This window comes from Betta splendens, chromosome 5 (genome assembly GCF_900634795.4).
Source record: "Betta splendens chromosome 5, fBetSpl5.4, whole genome shotgun sequence".
In the NCBI taxonomy this organism is placed as follows: domain Eukaryota; kingdom Metazoa; phylum Chordata; class Actinopteri; order Anabantiformes; family Osphronemidae; genus Betta; species Betta splendens.
In genome coordinates this window covers 6,838,621-6,852,567 of record NC_040885.2, presented here as the reverse complement: position 1 = coordinate 6,852,567, position 13,947 = coordinate 6,838,621, and the positions used below count along the sequence as shown (strand labels likewise).

At 45.0% G+C, this 13,947-nt stretch overlaps 1 protein-coding gene across 1 annotated transcript; it reads right to left on the bottom strand.

The window, feature by feature from the left end:
- Positions 1–8,569: 8,569 nt before the first annotated feature.
- On the bottom strand, positions 8,570–13,192 carry drd5a (dopamine receptor D5a). The gene has a single exon (XM_029152086.3). It carries the CDS (start codon positions 12,345–12,347, stop codon positions 10,965–10,967), a length of 1,383 nt encoding a protein of 460 aa, XP_029007919.1. The 5' UTR covers positions 12,348–13,192; the 3' UTR covers positions 8,570–10,964.
- Positions 13,193–13,947: the final 755 nt, after the last annotated feature.

Sequence of the window (13,947 nt, the reverse complement as noted above, 5' to 3'; positions counted from 1 at the left end):
GTGAACAGCGGAATATAAAACTTCTCCAGTGCATGTGATCAGATCTCGGTGTTTTTTTTGGTACTGTTTGTTTGAGTTTGTGTTAAATATTCATATATTTAAACAGACTTCTGTTAAAAGACAGAGGAAGAGCATGATTCTTATTTGGAAGGTGCTGGACAGAAACACTGTCCTTTTTCGTCTACGCTGCTGAATCGTCGTTTTCTTAAAGACACGGCTCACAGCTGGACATTCATCACCAAACTGAACCTAAAAGCAGCAGCAAACGATAAACATGTCAGAATACAAAGCAGGAACAGCAACGTCAGCAGCACATAAAGCTTAACAGCACCTTGAGGACGGTGGAGGAGCTGTGGATGGTCCTCAACAGTGAAAATGACTCTCTGGACCCCAGACCTCATGGAAATTGAACAGATACATACGGAAGTGAACACAAAACACAGAGCTGGACTGATGAGACAAAGTGTCTGTGGCTAAAAGTCAATAGGTTAATAGTGGTGATGCTCTGAAGGGCAAATAACACAAAGGGGTCATTATTGGAAAAGCCCTTTAGTGTCACTTGTGAATATTCAGAATATTGATTATCTTTAGAAGTGCTTTGTCATTTTTTGTGATAAGTAATCAACAGTTATCGATTTACTGTAGGTTAATAAACATCAAAAGAGCCAAAAAACATCCTTTCTTGTTTTGACCGATTGGGATTTAAAACACACAAAGCGAGGATGTGTGACGAAATACAAGCTATGATAAGAGAAAATGCATCACATCTCACGCTGCAACTTCATACATGAACATCTATTTTTAAAATATTTTTTAATTAATTAATGATTTAATAAATGTAATAATTGTTGTGTTTTGTTTGGGAATCACCTGAACCTGAGAGAATTTCCACAACATCAAAAGTGAAGACAGACATCAGAAAAGGGGAAAGTCCCCAATTTGCTTCCTTAAATAAGTAGATGATACAGTACACAGACTATGAATACAGAGCCAAATGCTTTAGTTTAGCATTAAAGCTGGAAGAGGTGAACCAAAGCTTACCAGCATGTTTTAACTTTACCAAAATGTTTACCCAAATTTGTTGCTGTGGAAACTGAAATCAAACTCCTGGTTTTTCATGTACTAAGAACATTTTTTTCTAATTTACAAGATTGCTTTATGTTGAGAAGTCAAGTAACAAGAAATTGAATGTTTAAACACACAATTAAAAATGACATCTGTTTGCATCAGTAGATGAATAAACAGTAACACAAGGCAATAATTTGAGAAAATAATAATAATTTCAGAAAAGATCTACAGTTTAATGAGCATCAGTCGAACACCATCACAATAGAAAATCCGTCTTGTCTTCAGTGTCTCGCTCCTGTGACCTGTGGTTCAATCACATTAACAGCCTCCTCACAGCTTGACTGCATATTTCAAGCTGCGTATGAGCTGATGAAGGCGGTTTGTTCTGATAAAGTCAAGAGACAGTGGACTAACAAACAATGGATCACTTGTCAAACCTAATTACTGGAACAGCACATTAAATAAAACATTAATCAAAACATTTTCAGCTGAAATATTGTAGATTTCGACAGTTTTATTTAGTTGTCAGTTTCTAATAACAAAATATAACAATGAATGAATGATTTATGATTATGGATTAATCATAAGTCTGTTGTAAATCTTCACCTCCTACCTGCTGTTAATCTGTCTCTGTGTAACCAAAACCTTTGACCTTATCTCCAGGCAACTAGACGAGAGAAACTCTTATTATTGTGGAAAAAGTGGAAAGAATCACAACTGGAGAATAGTGATGTGCATTAACTCAAGCAAACTGAATTTTTTGTTTTTTTACTGTAATTTTCTGCATGATGAATATTTTCACTTGTTGAGGCTATCCAGTGCTGTGTTTATATGCCATCATTACCTCCAATGTGTGTGTGTGTGTGTGTGTGTGTGTGTGTGTGTGTGTGTGTGTGTGTGTGTGTGTGTGTGTGTGTGTGTGTGTGTGTGTATGTGCGTGTGTGTGCGTGTGTGTGCGTGTGTGTGCGTGTGTGTGTGTGTGTGTGTGTGTGTGTGTGCTTGGTTGTTATGTGCTGCACTGACTTGACTCCCTTCATGCTAATTCACAGCTAATTATACTGTCATAGCAATGTTATTGCAATCATCTGCTTGACCAGTCTATTACACTACATGAAGCAAATTCATCTCTCCAAGTTGTTTTTCGCGAGGAACAGAAGTTAAAGTTATAGGTCACACACAATATGAAGTGTTAATATGAGACATAAAAGGTCTCTAATTGTTAAACCTGCATTTGTAACAGCTGCTCCAGATGTTTTAAGGCTCAGGGCAACTTTAGTTGCTGCATTCTGATTTGATTTGTATTTCAAAGTCAAAAACTGAGCACCAGGAAGTTTCTGCATCGTTATTGATGAATGAGCTTTTCTACGTTTTCTAGCTTGATGGAAAAGTTACATGAATTCATTGACAGCTTGATGGAAACTATTTACTGTGACAGAGAAACACGGAGCTGTGATTGTCAAGGACACACTTGCACACTACTGAGCATCCAGAGGCACAGATGGGCATATTTTTTTCCTCATCTTCTGCATTTGTTTCTATCGTATTGTTGCACTTCAGTACTAATTTAAAAAATATTTATCTCTGTCAATGGTTCCAAACTGCATTAAGCTGCATTGAAATGAAATCATTTTTCACTTAAATACGAGTTTGCTTAAACATAGTGGGAAAAGTGGAACATATTTTATCTGAATAAACATCTTTGTCTGTTGTGATGAATGAAAAAAAACAGCCACCAACTAAAAATTGCTGTCTGTTACAGATATGTGCTTAATGCTCAGGTAAAGACTAATTTAATTTAAGGCAGCCGTTGATTCAAGACTCCAACCTTCTAATGTAATCACCTCACTCCTTATTCACGAGCAGTTGTTTCCTTCCCTGCAGACACAGAGCCTCAGCAGCACCTACAGTATATCAGGTTCCTTGGAGATTCCATATGGACGTGCCAGAGCGTGGTCTCCCTGAGGACCTGGGTGTGTGGACACATGAACAGCCTGTCCCTTAGTGTCAGCTGACAGGACATCGCTACCCACCAACACGCCCGACCCCACTGTCATCCAGACACAGCGCCTCACCTCTGCACTGCATCCACTTGACAACGGCCTTCCTTCAAACGACTTTAATCGAGGATGATGTTTGAGAATGAGCCAAGTTGTCAAACTTTAACACAGCTGTTTTCTTTCTAACACTGATACATGCAGTGATCCGGTATAGTGATATATTCATTTACCCGCTGCTTGGGGGCTTATGTGAGATCATTTTCTTCACAACTGCGGTTGAGAACTGACTTCGCAGTTTTAAAGAAATTAGTTTCCTTGTGACAGTTGCTGCTGGACGATATTAGATTCCCTGTCTCCTCATTTAAAACTAATAAAACTTAGTTATTATGGAATCGAATGTTTGCAGGAAATTGGTTTTCTGGAGAGCCAAACTTCGCAGCAATTATCTGATCACCGCGGAGACCAGCGGAAATAAGGCGCACTGTGATTTTTAGCTACGTCATCGGCCGTGTTCTTGTGGGACTTGTGGAACAATGTAGAATTCCATGATAATTGTATGCATGTAAAAATCGTGACTGACCCTGATTTTTGAAATGACGGCTTAGAATGAAAGCTGTCTCTCTAACCCCTGGAGATGGAGCGTATTTGTTGGTTTGTATTATTCAGGGCTATTGTTCTGCAGCAGCTGTGCCGCTGACGTCCGACACACAAACCTTTGGCTCAGTTATGATTCTGGGCGTCTCTCAGACTCAGACACGGCGAACGCGGACAACATGAGTGGCGGCATCTGGTCCCGCGCTCAGCCATGAAGCCTCAGCCTCCTCGGGAAGCTTTTAGACACACGCTCACATCAATATGCAAAGCTCTCTGACACCAACGGTGTTGAAACATGCTGCAGTTAAAGCCCCGTCGAGCATGGATCCAGTCCTGGGCCAGTCAGAGACACCTGTCATTGGAAATTCAGATTGTGCAGCGTTTTTTGTTTCAGGTGACTCTCTGGTAAAACCCACAGAGCATGAAAGATTAATGAAGGCCAGCGCGACACTGCATGTGTCACACCTACACAAAATATAATCATAAATTGTGTGAATAGTGCTGACGTTGAACATGTGGCCCCACGTCAGCAGCCTCCGTGTTTCAGCAGAGTGCAGCCCTCGCCTCACTCTTGGGCAGGTCACCGACAAAAGCTGCCAGAACTCATGATCCAAATATACACGACTGTGTTTTGATTCATCTGACCAAATTATATGAAGCCAAACTCTCCGATTAAGTATCTTGCTCTGCTGATCCAGTTCAATATCTATTAATATGTAGCTCTCCAACTTTTTGTCAATCTCGGAGGAAAAGGCAGCAACTCTTGCAGGCGCTAAGCAGCATAACAAGCAGGTGGCCGGAATCCTGCGGTGGGCGGAAAAATGGACACTCGCTGAATAATTTTGGTCGGATCAGAGGTTGCTTTATTAGAAGCTCCAGAGGGATTAATCTCTCACCCACTGGACTTCTGTCTGCATGTAGAAATGAAGAGAAGAGGAAGACTTCCCCCTGCATGAGCAAGAGGGGAATGAATATTTAGACTGAACTTTAGTAGAAGATAAACTAGGGTGATATAGAAACACAGCCATGTTTGTTTTGGCTCAGTAACGTCTTAATTATCTAAATGTAACGACCCACTGGCTTCAGTTGGTAAGTTTAAATTAATAAAGCTTTTTGTTTTTTTTCACCCCAAAACATGAGCAAGCTGTTTGTTTATTGTGGAACCCTCGCTCCGCATCTAAATCAGATATCTGAAGTATTTTCAAATCACTTGTAAAATGGGTTAATCATAGACATCAATCATGACCCTAATCTGTTCGCTGGCATTAGGGAGCTATCCAGTCAGTCGGAGCTCATCGTTAAGCTGGTCGGCCTGCAGCGCTACTGATACCGCTTCAGTCTCTGTAGGCAGCTGTTTTCAGTGATGGACAGAGGTAGCGACTAGATAACGATCACTGGGTTCAGCGGTAAAGAAATTGATATTTCCCACAGGAGATGGTGGGCGCCTGTTTGCTGAAGATTACTACATCGTCTTTAAAGATAAGACGCCAACGTTGCGTTAACTACTAGTTTGGTGGCTCCTTAAGTTCAAGCTGATCAATTTCTGCTGACTTCGATTGGAACAGAATAATTAGATGCAGGAGTGTAATGAGTCTTGCTTTTACACTCTGCACCGAGGCCGTTTCTGTCTCAATTTCAGCTCCGTTACAGCCTGTGACAAAATGACTGAACCTCTGCTGCGCTTTGTGGAAACAGACTGTAGCTCAGCAGCTGCTCAAGGTAAATCACAGCCCATGACACTCTTCTCTATGCAGGTCTCTTCATCGCGCACGGATCTTTATTTATAGAGTTCCAATTCTCGACGGAGGTTGTCTCGAGGCACTTCTCAAGGTGAGGCGTTACAACCTACGGCCGCTAGGAGGAAGGAAAGCAGCACAAATACAAACTGCCCTGATGGTAAACAGCTGTTTATTGTAACACAGGAAGTTAGAGCAACCAAATTAAAAGAAAGGATCAAAAAGGCAAACTAAAAGCGAGGTCGGAGACTCAACATTTGTGAGCTGCCCTTAAATGTCCTGAGTGCAAAAGCAGTCCCAGCTCCTGGGTGGAGGTCACCACACCAGTCCAATTACTGATGATCCTGAAACAAAAACAGGAGAGGAGAGAGGAGACCAGGTTTCAGTGCCGCACCAGTCCCACGATGGTGAGGAGGTGGAGCCGGGGGAAAGGAGACCCGACCCAGACACCTTGAGACCTTACACCAGTAAAACCCAACGCATCCCACGCAGCTGCAAGGCCTCAGTTATTTGCTCATAAATCAATTCTGTCTCTCATCACGGGGGAAACTGGACACAATGACTAAAACAGGTTTGTTCTGGGGTAATAGGTTTCATGGAAATTAATCATTGTGCTTTACGGCAGTTGTTGTCAATTTGCTCCTGGCTCATTTTAGGAAAACAATGCCTGCGTGCTGTTAAAATTAAATGGGCCTGTCCAGTCTGACAGAGACACTCACCACAGATGAATTCATGGGATCTATGCGTTACGACGCATACGCTCCTGGCTTTCCTAACCCAGCAGAGCAGGAATCTATTACGGCTGTCAGAAAAATGATGATGCAGACAATGCCCACAACCAACAAGTGTTAAAGTTGTTGACCCACACCTTCTATATTGGTGCCTACTGGTGTTCACTCTGAGGCTTGATTGCTTTTCTTGTCACGGGCATTTGGCAGCTCAGCAGGGAGCGTTTCTTACCATCCGGCAAACGCTTCCATTCTGCCTTTAATGTTCTACAACTGCTGCCTCATCGCCTCCGCTCTCGTTACGCAGGCAATTCACACAGTCATCTAATGAAACAATTCACTGACAAGCTGTAAAAGACCTGGGCGCCCATTTGGAAACCTTGGTCTTGATTACTTTTCATGTGATATAACAAAGGATAAAGAAACGTCCGGGGCAGAATTGAAGCTACAAAATAAAAGCACAAATTATTCAGAATAATTGTCATTTGCTGGCAAATTGTTTCCTGCCGAGCATTTCCAGTAAAACCAGTTTACGCAGCTTCTGACCGGCGTCGATTTCCAAATGCTGACAGCAATGTGATCGTTTGCTCACGTTGTCATCAAATAAACAGAACGATTCCACACCGCTGTGATGAATCTGATTGGTTCGGCTCCTTACCGTTAAATTCTTAATGAACAAAACCCAATGAGTTTTATTCCCCTTCATCTTGCTTCATATAGAAAATCTCTCTGGAGATTTGACAAACAAGTGAACGTCTCGCTTTTACATTTTGCATGTGTGTTCAATGCTGAAATAAATTAGCTGAAAAAGACACTGTACAAAACAACAGTGTGGACTTTAGCGTTGCATGTGCGCGTCTTGAGCAGAGCAGGACGCTTTGTCCCGTCGGTCGAAATGCTTGCTGTTTGCCACCGGCCACGATTCAGAATGGTCCAGTCGCCTTTTTGGAAAGAGACACCGGCCTTTCTCTCCATTCAAGCTCACTGACAGTAACTCAAAGCCACAGAGTGCGTCACAGTGGAAAAAAAAACCTGGAGTTTCAAAGAACAGGAGCATCTGATCTTCAAAGTTACGCTGTTCTGGTGAGGACGTGTGCGACAATGGCTCGGCGTTAACGGTCCAAAGACTTCTTCTGTGATGAGAATAAAACATGCAGCCATTAAAATGCAGGGTATGGATGTGTAGGCGTCTGATGGGAGCGGGGACGAGGTGATGGCAGAACGTTGGGTTTGTGGAGGTCGTTTACTTTGTCTGATCAAATAGGTCAAGCTTGATTTGGAATAATAAAGGGGTTCATTCACTCATTCAGGTAGCGGTCGCTCACGGTGTTCAACATGCTCCCGTGGGAGGCGAGGGAGAGAAAAGCCCAAACCCTGTCCCAGGTTTTCCGCAAACGTTTGAACTCAGCAGACAAAGACGGAAGGAGGCGCGCTGAGAACAGGGGGGGGGGGCGATACAGACGCGTGTGGTGCGTGTGGCGCGTGTGCACGAAAAAGGAAAGAGAGCAATTTTGACAAATGTGTCCTGACGGATGGTGTAAGCCCCCTGAGCCTGCCTCCACTTCTTCTCCAGCCCTCCTGTCACGGCCGAACATCAAGGTCAAACCACCTTTCATATCTGTTCCACGCTGCAAGGACACTGCATCCACTGGGGGTGCAGCTACAGATCTGAAGCTCTTTTTAAATAGCACTTGAAGATCCTTTATTAATTCAGAAGATCCAGTAATTAATTAAACAAATCAATTAAATAGTAATTAGCAGCATCTGACGAGGGGTTATAGCCTTAAAAAATCTGAAATGACTACCTTTTTTTCATGATTTCTATAAATCATCAATTTTTTCTATAAATCATCAAAAAAAGCAGGGTCAAACGTCCTCTTGTTGACTCTCATCTGTTATCTGATGGAGAAGCTTCAACCTGCAGCAGGATGAAGGTGGGAGGTGAACAATGCTGCACCCTCAGGGCTCTGGTTAACAGGCTCTCGTCTCTCATTATTCTTTATCATTTCTGGGAGATTTTTGCATGATTAGGAATTTTCATTTGCTTTTTATCAGTACTCGACGCATCGTTGTAGCACAATGAAGCCTAAGCAGGGAAGTCTCATTTATATTCTGATGGCGTGGTTGGTCCAACTAAATATTTTTGTCAGTGTCAAATGTGATGTTTTCCTTTGCATAAGTGGTAAAACAATCTCTCTGCGTAGTGCAGCCACGCAGCCCTGCATTGTTCTATGTGATGTCCTCATGTAGAGCATTCAGCATCTGATCCTCTGGCCTGTGTGGACGGATGAGAGGATATTACTCAGTGTGCAGGTCTGACAGATTTAAATGATCAAACGGATCCTTGTGCAAAAATGGTCCATGTGGAATTTTGCTAAGAATCAACTATGTGTGAACGACATGAAACGTTCAGAGCCCATTTTGTCTACTTTATATCCTTCAGTTGCTAAATCTTATTGTATTTTAATACATTAAAGTACAATTAATACAATACAATAACACAATTGTAAAATATGCCACTGGGTAATAAATGCTCATGTTTACATTACATACCTGATATATTTGAAAACCTTTTCCGTCTCTTCAACTCCTTTAAATATCTAGACTTCAGCCTCAGCATCACATGGACTTCAGGTGATATCATTCTGTCAAAGCTAAGCGAGTTAGACATGACCCCACCGATCTGGACGACGCTGTGACGCCGTGCTGGCTGGCGTACCAGTGGGTTCCTCGACTTCAGGAGCTGAATGACTGGCATCAGTCGCACACGTTGAGCTTCGCAGAGGCTAAATCGGGCTCAGCCACGGCCGCCGCTCCAGGTGAGATGTGGCGTGAGGGAATTTGCATTAGGTGTTATTCAGATTGCCTCGAGGTGAGGCCGCCCCGCCGTCCAATCAGCACCTGAGCTTGTGAATAATGCAGATTTATGGATATAGATTCCTAACCAGCTTCTGTGGGACAGAGGGGAGACGTTGGGGGCTAAAATGCTGCAGACATGTCTCAAATATGTCACATAGAGAGGAGGTGTTAATGCTTAATAATTATAACTCAGCAACATAAAACATTCACATATTGTGAGGTACTAAATGGTACTAGTGCTGCATTGACTCCTCTGGAATTCATTCAAACATTATGATTTTATTCTACTACATTTATTTGAGAAACAGAGATATTCCATTAAAAGCTCATGATGGTGAATTACAAACCACTGAGGAAATGAGCAGTAATAAAGCAAATGACTCCACTCTGACCACATACTACAGTAAAATGTTAATTATGCAGTGATGCATCTGGAATATGTGAAATGTAATATATAAAAATAATAAAGTGCTTTCTCTTAAATGATTAATGAAATGAGTATCTCTTCTCCCACTATGTGTGTGTGGCAGTGAACACAGCATGAAGTCAGTTCAAAAGAGACAAAGAACGTCCAGCTTGCTGTAAATAAACCTCTCATGGTGATAAATGCCTTCCTTATGTTACGCAGACATGACATTAATGATAACAGCGTCGGAGATGAGCCGCCTGATTTTTCTTCTCGGAGTGTGGATTCTTCATCTGATCCCCCACTCGCATGTGTCTGCTGTGGCACTCGCATCGCCGCGATTGAAAAACGTCTGCTGCTGCCAGAGGATATACTGTAAGTCATCCGTCTGAACCTGTGGAAGACGAGTCGGACTGCAGAGCGAGCCGCATCCGCACCCGAGCGCGTCACGCCTCACTCTCACGTCGCTCTCCTCTGTCAAACTGCCCCCAGAAAGGCGAATAACAAACAAATGAATCTTTTAAGAGAGCAGCTCCGAAGTGAAAGGGGCCGAGCGTATGAGTGCGGAATGCTTGAAAAGAAAACGGGGCCTTCAGGAAAACACCAGAGCACCGGGTTCCCCGCGGCATGACGGCATTTTATTAGACAAATGATGACACACTTCACTGTTTAGAGGACAGTAGTTTACATTCAGATCAGGTCATCTGTACAGTACAAAGATCAGAGAGGTGTGGGAGAGGTGACGTATGACATCCAGTAGCGTTAACCGCTTCCTTTAGACGGCACAACGCTGTAGCCTTATTATGACGCACCTATTGGTTCACACCGGGAGGTCTTTGGTCATGGACACCCGTGAGTCTGTCCTAACCTTTGGCCTCGGACGCTAGCTCTACTGGGGCTAGTCACAATCCTTTACTCACGTCTCGCTCCGTCCGGGAGCCCACTGCACGCGGTGCGCTGACGGGGGTCCGCGGTTTAATACTGCATTTTGGCATCTTGAACCTTTCACTCCATACGACGCATTCCCGTCCTGGCTCGAACCCTCCTCAGATTAAGCTATAAGGCGCTGAAATGACTGCATTTGAGTAAAACTGCCTCGGTTGCGCTGTCCGTAAGGCTGCCCTCAGTTCTCATACTCAGCGGAGATGCGGGAACTGGGTACAAATGAGGTTATTAAGCAGCAAAGGGTCTCATTCGAGAATCCTCAGTGAGTCTTTTTGGACCTTCCAACTGAATGGACATGAAAGACACATGTTGAGAGTGATGCCTTCCAGCACACAACGACTTCACTAACACGGAACCTTTGAACAAATAGACACAGACTTCACTTGTCATGTAAATAAACACCTACACGACACTTTGTTTTTCTAGTATGGGACAACACCACATCTCGTACATGATGCAAAGCAGAGTCAGGAAGAGCTGGACGCTGAGTCAGCACATCCCTCACCAGTGACTCAGAGCTCAGTATCTCAGTAAGTCCCGACCCCGGGGCTCCCTGGTGATGGGAGCAGAGCAAACGATGACATTGTTTGTGATTACATCCAATTACGCACAGGGAGACACAAAGGTGGAATTAGTGTAATCCGTTGGGTGTGAATGGTGACATCCTGTCCAGGCTGATGTCCGCCTCGCAGTCCTCCAGGTCACACACTGAGTCGGTGGCGTTCTCGTTGTGGTGGGAGAACTGCGAAATCCTGTCAAAGGTCTCTTCGTGCTCGATACATTCAACCACGTTGGGGATCATGTTGACGTAAGCGTTCGCGATTTCCTTGTGGATGAGCGTGTCCTGGTTGTACGACACCAGCTCGTTGCTGATGTTCACCGTTTCCACCGGCGTGTCCGAGCAGAAGTAGCGGCAGCCCAAGAGGCTGGCGAAGGCCTTCCGGAACTCCGCGTTAAAGGCGTAAATGACGGGGTTCAGCGAGGAGTTGGTCCAGCCGAACCACACGAAGACGTCGAAGGTGGTCTCGCTGACGCACGGCAGTCCCGCGTCCCGGTCTGCGGTCGGCCGCTCGCAGAACGGAACCATGCAGTTGAGCACGAAGAAAGGTAACCAGCAACACACGAAGACGCCCATGATCACCGACAGCGTCTTGAACACCTTAGTCTCCCGTTTGATGGACGTCTTCAGCGTGTTGTGGTGTTGGCACTCGATTCTATTGCTCCTGCAACTTTGCGCGTGTTCTGCCGCTCGCTCCAACGAGGCAATTCTTCTGATTTGTATCTGTGCGATCCGGTATATCCGCGTGTAAGTCACAATCATAATTGCTACTGGGATGTAGAAACTTATCAAAGAGGAGGAGATCGCGTACTCTCGGCTCAGGCTGGAGTCGCAGTTTTCCTCCACCTGTCTACTCGTGGAGGAGTTGTGCGTCCCGGTTACGCCGTCACCGCTGGCTTTGTGCCAGTTCAGCTGCACCGGTATGAATGAAATGAGCACAGACAACGTCCAAGTGATGCTGATCATAACAAAGGCAACGCGCTGGGTCATTTTCCTCTCATAGCGGAAGGGACTAGAGATGGCCCAGTATCTGTCCACGCTGATGATACAGAGGTTGAGGATGGAGGCGGTGGAGCACATAATGTCAAAAGCGACCCAGACGTTACAGAAAGTGCCAAATGGCCAATAGCCTGCCACCTCGGCCACAGCTTTCCAGGGCATCACCAGCACGGCGACGAATAAGTCCGACAGAGCCAGAGAGACTATAAAAATGTTGGTGACTTTGGTCCGCAGGTGTCGAAAGCGTAGCACAGCGGAGCAAACTAGGATGTTCCCCAGCAGGGTCCACAGGATGAGCAGGGACAGCAGGCAGCCCGTCACTGTACGCAGCACCATGTCCTTCCTCCCGCTGCTTGTTGCTTCCGATTCGGTGCTGTTCCACATAATCTCTCCAAGGGGTGCGGGTGCAGACGCAATCCCCTGCACCGATGAGAGGTACTTAGCTGGGTAATCCATGCGCCTCTTCAAGTAAACCTGCAGTCCATCGCTCCTTGCGCGTGGACGGACGCAGTTGTCAGCCACTCACCGTTTTGTCCCCATTGACTAGTTCCACCGCCCGCTTTATGTGGAGCGCACAACAGACGGGAAAAGACAAGTGTGCGCCTTAAAACCGGGACAAGTGCACCGAGGGGCTGGAGCGCAGCGCGCATTAGCGAGTGCATGGTGCATCCTCGTCAGCTGCAGTCGTAACCTGGCTGCCTATGTAGATTTTCTCCCTCGAAGGTATCTGGAGCGCGCTATGGGTGAGTCCCTACAGCCCAGCACACTAACCCGCTCTGGGCGCATACACCATCACGAATCTGTAGCGCGCTGCATTACGCACTGCGATAGGAAACGCGCGTGAGGAAGCTTTTATCGGTTCGGGGGGATCCTTGGTGGGAACTCCACCAAGTGCGTAATTGCAAACTTTGCTTCAGCCGTGGGCTTTCAACCAGTTGTGGAGAGCCTGTTCTCTCGGGTGCGCATTATCTTAAGTGATGTCACACAACACTGAAGTGACAACACGGGGAAAGAGGATAGAACGGTGTGGACGATGCCGTAAAACAGTGGTTACAGAGCTGTCCATGGTGCTGAAATAGAAAAAGCCAGTGGAGCACATTCCTTTACTGTTCTTTCCAGAAACGCACTGACGCGCCCGTCGGTCTGTCTGTCTGTCTGTCTGCCTGTCTCTCTATCTATATAATATTATCCTCATACCTTCTATCTTCTAATCATATTGGGACTCCTTTTCATTTTCATTGAACTCTTGACCGGTTGAACCGTTGACTGGTCGCTGCTCACGCACTTTAGGAGTTGCCTAAACAGGTGAGTCACATTCACACTCTCAGCGGGTATGTTAAGCGGAGTCGGGAGTTTGCGCAATAGCAGCAGCAGCCGCAACAGCGCCGTTTCCGGCTTTAAAACGTCACGGATATTTTTAGATGTGTCTGGCTGCCTGTCAAATCGGTCTGACACTACTTCAAACTCACCTCTGCCAGTGTCTGAAGTAACCTATAATTTAACGATGTCACGACCTGTGCTTCTGAACGTACAGATGTTACTACAGATGTTTCACCATCAGTAGGTTTTAAGTACAATGCAACTGCAAGTTTTGAAAAATTAGTTTGGTACAAGTTTCGATTTTTTATTAATTTAATTATATGCATTTGTGTGTGTGTGTGTGTGTGTGTGTACATGTTTTTCCTTCGACGTGGGGACCATAAACCATGTTTTTGATATAAAGGTGAGGACATTGTGACAACGTGGGGACACTTGGCGGCTCCCCACCAGTCCGCAGGCTTTTTTGAGGGTCAAGATGTGATTTTAGGGCTGAAGTTAGATTTGAGTTTTGGTTCGAATTAGGTTAGACATCTGCCTTTACTTGTGATGGTTAGGGTTAGGGTAAGAGTCTAAGGAAGGAATTATGTTAATGGTGAGTCCCAAAAAACGACTGTGTGTGTGTCTGTGTTTGTGTGTGTGTGTGTGTGTGTGTGTGTGTGTGTGTGTGTGTGTGTGTGTGTGTGTGTGTGTGTGTGTGTGTGTGTGGGCGTGCGTGCGTGCGTGTTAACTTATAGTA

Coding starts and splice junctions, on each gene's coding strand:
- drd5a (XM_029152086.3), bottom strand. CDS start 12,347: ATGGATTACCCAGCTAAGTACCTCTCATCGGTGCAGGGGATTGCGTCT.